This window comes from Penaeus japonicus, unplaced genomic scaffold (assembly GCF_977035675.1).
Source record: "Penaeus japonicus unplaced genomic scaffold, GWHDUDI00000001_assembly GWHDUDI00000013, whole genome shotgun sequence".
Lineage (NCBI taxonomy): Eukaryota > Metazoa > Arthropoda > Malacostraca > Decapoda > Penaeidae > Penaeus > Penaeus japonicus.
In genome coordinates, this window is record NW_028234415.1 from 31793031 (window position 1) to 31803030 (window position 10000).

The 10000-nt window shown below is 34.6% G+C and overlaps 1 protein-coding gene across 1 annotated transcript in view; it reads right to left on the bottom strand.

Annotated features, from left to right (window-relative positions):
- Nucleotides 1–2050: 2050 nt before the first annotated feature.
- LOC122254104 (phosphatidylinositol transfer protein beta isoform) overlaps nucleotides 2051–10000 on the bottom strand; it is a gene marked incomplete at its 5' end in the record, with an annotated part of 11238 nt that continues 3288 nt past the window's right edge. Inside the window, 6 exons of the mRNA XM_086542940.1 lie at nucleotides 2051–4813; nucleotides 5710–5800; nucleotides 6182–6303; nucleotides 6940–7107; nucleotides 8105–8182; nucleotides 9594–9671. Of these exons, the coding sequence (XP_086399066.1) occupies nucleotides 4772–4813; nucleotides 5710–5800; nucleotides 6182–6303; nucleotides 6940–7107; nucleotides 8105–8182; nucleotides 9594–9671 (579 nt within the window). The remainder of the gene's footprint in view (nucleotides 4814–5709; nucleotides 5801–6181; nucleotides 6304–6939; nucleotides 7108–8104; nucleotides 8183–9593; nucleotides 9672–10000) is intronic.

The window sequence follows — 10000 nt, forward strand, 5'->3', positions numbered from 1 at the left end:
CAACAATGGAAATGTATGGAACAAAGTAAGACTTACAAGAGGAAAAGTATTAAACATATTACTAGTAACAAACTATAGCCACTTCTGTCTTTTTCTCCCGATTGGGTCATTCACTCGAGTATATCCATTTATTTGTTTAGAGTCTTATCCATTTTTTACACATTTCACATAATAGGGAGATATTTAAAAAGATATTGGAGTATATTCAGATATTCCATAATTCTTTTTTTATTGCATCATTAGAGCAGCAGATGATAAAAGGCTTTTTTCTATAATCTATAAACTTAGTTTAAGGTCAACTAAATGTTTATATCCTCTTTTTGAGTGTTCTTTCAAACAAATATTACATGATTTCACTTTCTTTATTTTCTTTACACTGGATTCCTTTCTTTTTCTCTTAATATTTACACATTTTTACAATTATAGTAAACATGCAACTGAGTCTTTTTCCCCCCCTTCTATACTGCTTCCTTCAATAAACAGCTTTCAACACCCACAGCATATCCATTTATCATGACTAATACATTTTCTTAGATGTCCAAACAACAGATAGGCTAATAAATCACTACAGCTTCACATAACAGGTAAATCAGATTCATAATCAACTGCACAGTTTAATGGAATGATTCTATACACAAATACAAAAAAAGTAAACAAAAAAGAAAGAAAAAAAAAGAAAAAGGACATGGAAAGTAGAGATACCAAAATACAAATGAGCAAGCAACAGAGGAGCATTAAATGCAACATTCTTATGAGGTGATGAAATTGCAATTTGATCAACATACAAATGCCAATCTGCTCTTTCAGCAGAAGTTTTAGAAAAAGACATTTTCTCTCTGTGTTGCTCGTGGCATCTTTGGCACTCTTCCCCCCCCCCCTCTTTTGGCTAGGCCTTTGAGGGAGGAGTAAATGAAGCCGCTGCATTGTCTGTTTAACACTGGTGCTTTCCATATTTATAACTGTGCTAACTTAACCCTCTCTGGACGGGTGGTACAGTACTGTACCGCGCATTCAAAAGCCCAGTGGCCGGGCGGCACAGTATTGTGCCAGCCATTTAATTGACTTAGGCCTAATAATTCGAACGCCCCGGCATTGGGACATTCAAGGCTGGAATGCCCCCGTCGTAAGTGGGTTAATACACGCGTTGAACTCAAAAAATGAGTGTTCTCCATACTTGAATATCAAGCTGTTAAAACTGAAGCAACAAAGACCTATGATTGGAATGCTTGTGAACGCCTCTAATATGCAACACGTGTTATGTTCAACAGCTGGAGCAAATAAAAATAGAAATCTATCTCAAGACAAAAAATACAAAATGAAGTAATAGTCATAGAAAATAAAATAAATATGAAAAAATAGGCTATCATATCTACTAGATCATCACTATCAATTTTGTTCCACAGAGGGTGATGGCATGAGACCTATAAGGATATTTCAATAGCATTCTTGTAAGGATCAGCCTCTAGTGCCGAAACAAAAAGGTAACACAGGCTATCACAAATCTTAGCTCAGTCTAAAAGCACACAGTTTGAACTACACATGATCCCAGATGATAACATTAACCTGCTAACATTTTGGTCATTTTTTTTTTTTTTTTTTTTTTTTTTTTAAATTTCAAAATGAGCAGCCTCAGAAATGTAGCAGAGAATACGCAAATTCCACCAACAACAGTAATGTCAACAGTCTTGCATTCGTTAACAATCTGTAAGTCTCATCTATTACAGACATAACAAAATGTTACACAAACATCATCATTAGATATTAGCAATATGGGAATACTTAGAGAGAAACCTAGTATAGATCCATCACTTAAAAGACGTGTAACCGAGATGGAATCTCTCTACCTTCCATGTAATTACTCCTAGCTAATAATGTGACATCTACATTTCCCAGTAATTAATTGACTTCCTTCTAACTGCAGGAAAAGAAGAGACAAGAAAAAGAAGATAAAAGAATTGTTCCATGCTAAACGTTGTTCACTTCTATTCAAAATGACGAAATGTTACAGGTATAGTGATTTAGTTCCTTGAAAGCCATGTGCATTTCTGGGAAACAAGGGGAGGAGAGAAGGGGGGAGGGTTAGGTGGGGATGTGGGAGAAGGGGGCTTTATTTCAACTATAGCATGAGAAGCTTTCTGATACATGATATTAACAAACTAATCCCAGAAGTTCCTACAGCTGATCTTTAAATTCTCATTCTAAAGAATTCATAATTTTCAAAAGATACTTGTCTCATAAAATCAACGCTGCTTTCACTGTACTCAGTCTATAATTGCCTAAATGAAAGCTTTCAACCAATGGCACTGATACCAGCACAACAGGGGAGGCCTTCTTAATTTTGGCTGACAATGGAAATCTGTTTTAATGTCTAAAGTCAAGTTGGAGAATGCTGTTACAAACAAGGCAAGGTTTTACAGCAGACCTCAAATACATCTTTGCCCTGAGGTCTATCCTTCAAAGAAGTGCCAAGTTTTTTACATTTCCCCTCTAGATGACTGCAGTTCTACATAGGGAATGAACATGCTTAAGGCTGTCTACGTCACCTCCAGAATATGTTTTCAGTGAAGCCACTGGCTGATAACCATGTGTCACTCTTTTAGATCCTAGTAGGAGAATAAACTCTCTTTCTCCACTTACAACCTACATTTTTTTTTCTCAGTTATCACATTACATTAACAGCACAGGGAAACACTAAGGTTAATCATTTAACTAAATCAACCATCAACCTGTTCAACAATGCAAACAAACACTATTCACATGTCAGTCAAAACACCGATCACGACTCATCAACTAGATTTACTCTATGTTTGATAATTCCTCAATCAGATCAGTAGGCTCCAATTCGCCATTCGTGATTTTGTCTTTGGTTTCCCTCCTAGTGTGACTATGAGGGAAAAAACACACTGAGCTGGCAATGATCGAGATAATGATTAATATTTGTATAATCAACAACTTCACATAACTGCACCTATCAATCCACTAGTATTCTTAGAGATTCATGTTTCTGTTCAACTTTCTACAAAGAACGTAAGTTTTGAAGATTTTACTATTTTTTCAGTATGAGGCAGTACAATATGAGGTTTTAATCACTGCTGAGAGATAGATATTCCTATCAAATAACAAATTATTAAATGAGGACTAAGTCTTTACAAAACAAATAAGAGATTTCTTTTCCCTTTTTCATTTTTTTGGTTTTGAAACTAAAAAAATAAAGAATATATTCTAACTTTTGTGAAGTAAGGGGACTAGCATTTATACATTATTGTCAGATCTGAACAAGGAAAAGAACCCCACTCTTTTCACTTTACAAAGGGAGTGCAATGGAATTTCATGTGTGGTAGTATTTCAGCAGTATGTGAAATATTGCAAATGCAATGGTATTTATCATATTCAGTCAATGACAGTAATGTATCTTGTGGAGAACTGAAATTACTCATAACAAGTGTTTTATCTAATAAGTTATCTGCATACTAAACCTCATTCACCATGACCAGTATGGCAAACGATAATGAAAAAAGGAAAGTATAATAATGATATCATCATTATCATCAAAATATGGCATTAGTATAATAATAATATTAATGGCAACAATAACAACAACAATAACAAAAATGTTAAAACATGCTTATCATCCATCACTTATCACTTTTAACTTTTAATATTGATGATGAGCCATATCAGATAAACCAATGGTTACTTTGTTATTCAAAGCACGGTGAAACAAAGGACAGGATTATATAAAAATAAATAAATAAGAAAAAGAGAGAAAAAAAGAAACAAAAATAAATATTCAGGAATGACAAGAACACTTTCACAAAGCTAAGATTCAAAGCAAGTCTAAGTCTTCAGAATGTGAACTCCTTCACTCCTGCCATCATAAGCATGTTATCATCATCAACCTCGATTCTCCTATTCCTATATTTTTGTAATTTTCCATTCTTCAGTCCCATAAATTCTTTAACATCTCTCATCCTACCTAAGTACTAGCTTTTTTTTTCTCTATTCTTGTCCACTTTTTGTCATAACATTGCCATATCATTGGAAGTAGGGCTGAAAATTATTTTGATATTCAAAGCTAAGACCAATTCATCAAACAGTAATACTGAATGACACAGAATAATCTATATACTTCCTAACTACAACAAATTTATTAAACATAATTTGGCAAACATGATTATTAACAAGCTTTTCATGATGGGAGTGGAGGATGCATGAGGGGACTTTGGCCATGAAACTAAATCCTCAGAGAGATATAACAAAGTAACAACTATGATTTCAATATATTGCCAATATAAAAACAACCACTCAAATCTCACCAACTCAAAAGAGAAGGATAGAGTGATAGAGTGATAGAAAGAGAAAGAGAGAGAGAGAGAGAGAAAGGGAGAGAGAGAGAGAGAAAGGGAGAGAGAGAGAGAGAGAAAGGGAGAGAGAGAGAGAGAGAGAGAGAGAGAGAGAGAGAGAGAGAGAGAGAGAGAGAGAGAGAGAGAGAGAGAGAGAGAGAGAGAGAGAGAGAGAGAGAGAGAGAGAGAGAGAGAGAGAGAGAGAGAGAGAATTTTCCAAAATCACAACCTCTACACACATGCTCATGGTCACCCCTTACAACTTCATGTATGCATACGGCGATTGCAGATCACTGAAAGTGACAATTGCATGAGATCCAATATTTCCTATAGTGCTGAATGATTTCATCTCTCGGGTTGAGTGGGTAGTCCATCTTTGTCTGGGAGCTTGGGTTTTCCGCATCACCTGAACGTAGTGCTAGCGGGGTTTATTCACCCCTTGTTCCTCGCACTTCACCAACCTGTCTTTGCTGGAAGGTTTAAGAAGCCATAGTATCAAGTCAAGAATACAATTTACTATAATTACTGCTACTTACTTGCCACAATCATAAAAAAATAAGCAGTCAACTGTGTAAAATCACTCAGAGTTACTTATGGAAGTAAAAAAAAAAAAAAAGTAGTTAATATCAATGTCTAATCATAATTGTTCTTTATACCTATATTCTGTTGCAATACTATTACAATTATACTTTCCAATCATTTATAATAAGGTTCCTCTCATAAAAAAAAAAAAAAAAAAAATTGTATTTCAAAAGATTGATACCTGTTTGAGGACAGTGATAACACATAGGAATTTGAAGTTCAATGATTTCCAAATCTGAATAAAAAAATCTTCAGCAAAAATCTGAATACTGTAACAATAATGGGTGAAAAAGTATGGAGGAAAGGGAATAATATCAAAGAATCTAGTGTATTACTGGATGGAATTGACAAATATTGATTACAGTTACTTTCACTCATACCTTTAAAAACCACAACCATTGTTCCTTTTCCTGACACATACATAAGAATATTGAGGAACTAAAAAAAGGTAAACAAATGAATTTCCTAATGAATAAATTATATATATACATATATTATATATATATATATATATATATATTATATATATATATATATATATATATATATATATATATATATATATATATATATAATATACTTATCTAAAAATTAATAATAATAAGAAGAAGAACAGAGAGATAAAGATAGGCAAATAACCAAATACATACATCAATTACTAACAATTCCGAAAAAACAAAACAAAAGAAAAATAATCGCACTTTCTAAAACTGAGCTCCTTTTCAGCCCTACTCTATCAGCTACTGTCCACAACGAGCAAACTAAAAAAACATCAAGGCAATACCTGGTCGAGTTCTTCCTTCGTCTTGTCTTCCAACCGCCGAATATCTTCCATGGTCAACCCATGCCATCTATCCATCCAACAGAAAACTTGCCTGGAGAGGGAGATGTATAGAAAATAAATAAGAGAGAAAAAACAAAAACAAGAGTGGCAAAAGCAGTGGGAATAAAAGAGATGCAAACCAATTTCCAGATTAACATTGCTCTAGACTGTGGCTGATTTTAAAAGTGTTGAAACGGAAATGAATTCAATTGTTAATAGAACCTGTGGTTGTTACTATAACCTCTATTTCCTTTGAAAAGTAGGAAAAAAAAATATGCAACATTCTCTTGCTGTTTAGCATAGAAGGGAAATCTAAATTCAATCATAATACAAGAAGCTCTAAATACTTTGCTACAAAAGCACTTTCAATAGACTGTTTTAGATAGCATACAAATAACCGATTATAAAAGGTTTCAACAAAGTCCTCTCTTACCTATGGAAATTGGTGAAAAGTCTTCGCTCAACATCCTGAATAAACTTCTCAATGCGAGTCTGGAGCCCAAACCACTTGAACTCACAGGTCACCAGCTTGTAACAGGTCATGACAGGATCACACTAGAAGGGATGATGAAAAAGTGCAATTGTATTATAAGTAATACATCTTAGTCCTTACACCCTTACTAAAAAAAGCATAGAAGTAATGCAATTTTAATGCACTCCCTAGACTTTTTTTTTTTTACTTCATATATGTTTTTTACTTATGTAGTTTATCAATAAAAAAAATGTAATATTTTTCTTGAACAAAAAAAATTAATTTTTTACTATTTTCACATTGCTTGTGGTACTGCCCTCTAGAGTAGGGACAACGCTATTTCCTCTGAAAATTATCCTCACCTTTTTCACCCCATCCATTATTCTCTATTTACCTATCCCCCTTCAGTATCACTCTCACCCTACCTTACTACTATATACACACACACCCTTCTCCACTATCCTCACTCTACCTACCTATCATTCTCATCCTTTTTATCAAACATCTTCCTTCATTCTCATCCTTTTTATCAACTGGTATCCTTCTTTCTTGCTTTATCTATTTGCTCTCTATCACAACTCTAACCCAATTCTTCACACCCTGCCAATCAACCCCTCTACAGCTCTGACCACAAAGCCAGTAGTCACCATCACTTCACACCACATGATGATAACCCCTCCTTCCTTGACCTCTTTCCAAGGATCTTCCCACAGGCTCACCTTTTTCCACCACTGGGGTCCTATCAGAGGTCCTCGGCCCGTCTTCTCCGATTTGAATTTTGTGGGATCCTCTGAGGGCTTGTAGTCGGCTTGCTTCACTGGGTCATTGCTTATGTCGATGGTAACCACCTCTCGTAGCTTCAGCTTGTCCCCGGTTAATTCGTGGGCCTGGAGAAAGGGCGTTAGAGATCGAGGGAAGGTGTGTCTTTCCAGGTATTAAGTTGAGGTTATGATTGCAAATCATTCAAGGTTACTATATGGTAAGGTCATTCTGTTTATGTTTTACAACATCATGAAATGAGAAAGAAGAAATTATGGTATCATATACATTTTAGAACTTCGTTCTTTAATCATCAAAAAAGTTAAACTTAAAAATCATGATAATATTAGATGAAAGTTACCAAAGTAATTTTTATTAGTACTAATGCAGGTAAATGGGTTGTCTGATCTTATCTTAAGTGTTAACTGAAGCTCATAGCTAGCACCTCATTTATATATCTAACCAAAAAGCATAACTAAAACATAGCTACTATTAACCCTATGACACAATGTGGTAATGAGATACAGACTAAATCTGTAGTGCTAAAAAGGAAGATGAAGACGGAGAATAAGGAAAAACAACAACCAAAAGACAAAGAAACAATACACTCAAGAAGAAAAAACATGACGTGGCTAAATATAAACATATTTAAATATTCAACAAACAATAAACAATGAAGTATGGAAACACACCACACTAGAATAAACACAACCATAAGTAGTCAAGGACTTTAACATATATCTTCCTGAATTTTCTTTTGAGTGTGATGGCACTAAAACGAAGTGTAAAAGACACTATGCAAATCACATAAATAACATAAAAGTATATGATTTAATGAAGTGTAGGTTCACTGTTAAAGTTATATGATTAATTTTGTTAACAACTTCAACAGCTTTTTAATTCATTTTAAAGTTAACCTTTATTAAAATTTACTCAAAATCTACTTTTTCAAATAAATGATTATAGAAAAAATCAATGTAATCCATCCCTCTTCCTTTTTTTTCTAAATATTCACCATTATGCCATTAATGCAATAAAAAGAGAGAGAAAGGGAGAGAAAAAAAATGACTTCACAAAATGGGAAAAAGAATTAAAACGTCACAAGAGACTGGCACGAAAACTCACGTTCTCCATTGTTCCCATGTCAGCAACGTGAAGGGTCTCAATGCAAATGACAAAGTTTTTCTTCATATAGCCTGGGTTCTGTCATGCAATTTCCGAAAGAGGAGAGAAATGTATAAAAAAGATGTGATATCGCTGTTCACAAGGGTGGTGGGACAGAAAGAGAGGGAGAGGGATAGAGTAAGATAAAGAGAGATAAAGAGAAGAGGAGAAGGAGGGGGGGGGGTGTAAGACTAGTGTGAAGGTGGGACGAGATCTAGCAACTCAGGAAGCCTATTAGTGAGCAGGAGACACGGCGGCTGTGACGGTCATTCTTAAAAGTGCTTTTGAGTGTTACCAAATAGTAGCTTTGGTGAATGTGGTTAAGTTTTAGTCATTTAAGATGCAAAAAATTTGTTCAATTTATTTTTTTCTTTTATATATACAGTGTTGATGGAATCATTACATCTTTTGCCTGTGTCTATTTCTTTTTCTTTTCTTTTTTTCAATATTAAAAGTCAAAAGACTCAACTCAATCACACCTTAAGGAATTTACTTTACAGAACAAATATTTTGCTCTATATGAAACTGGCATATATATATATATATATATCCTGCACGACAGGTGGGTCCAAAAGCTGAAGATTAAAAAAATACTGAATATGCTGTGGCTATTGTTGCTGATGTGAGGTGACTGGGAAGAACCTTGTTTAATAAGCAAAAAGGTTCATAAAATACTATATATTTTCATCTCAGTAGAAAATGCAGATTCATGCAAAATGAGCTAACAGTTCAGACAAAGGACACAAGATAAGTGTGTATATATATAAAGAAAAAATGGGAAAAAAAAGGTATGACTTATTCTCTTAGGAAAGGCCAGCCAACATCAGATTAACAACACAAGTCTTGCATGAGGATAAGCATAATAAGAGGATGATGAACAAATAATATCGGAGCAAGGAATGGACACCACAGACCAGTGGGGCAACTGCTATGTTCTCTTCTTAATAACTAATGCCTTCCCTTTGGGTACTCTATTTCAACCAATATTTGTTGCAGTGATCTCTTCCTACATTATATATCAGTCTATATTTCTTGTTTGATGAATCTTTATTCTTTATTTTTTCAAATATCTAACAATATCATATTCTTTATTATTATTGTCATCTTATCTATATCCAAGTAAAAATCAATTTCCCTCTTATTCTTATGTCTCGATCCCTCCATTCAGTTCTTTATTGCTCAAATTTCCCCATCTAATATATAAACTTTAAATCTTAATCCTCCCTCCCCTTATTCTGCTTTCCTTCATCCTTTCCTCAATTCTCTCTACTTTCTTTATTACATCCCTTCCTTCTTCCCTCCTCCTCTTGCCCCCCTGGTGGGTTGCTCCATTCCAAGCTCGGGAAATCATGTAAGTCTGTGCTGTGGATGGCACAAGGTTAGGATGGCTGCCGAGAGCCAAGCAGAGCGAGCCATGGACATGCGGCAATGCATGGACTGCGCCACTCACATTCTCCAAATCACCATGGCCTGGGGCATGGAGAGTCTCAATTGTGACGTAAAAGGCGTCCTTCATGTAACCTGGGTTCTGAAACGTAACTGTCTGTCTGACTCACATGACACATTAGAAGGAGAATAAGGCAAACTTGTAATCATGGACCAAGTGTAAGTCTTTTTATTCTTATGAGAGACTGAAACTATGGAATCATATGTGAAACTATCATAAAGGAACTTACATCTTTCATGCAGGCTTATCTTATATTTATGGAAACCATGGTTAACAAGTTGACTCTTGGAAACATTCATTAAATGATTCATCAAGTATCTTTGTATGGATACATGTAACAGATGACATGAAATATGAAAGGATGAAAATTGTATTAATTTTGCTGTAATAATCTCCCTATTTTTAATTTC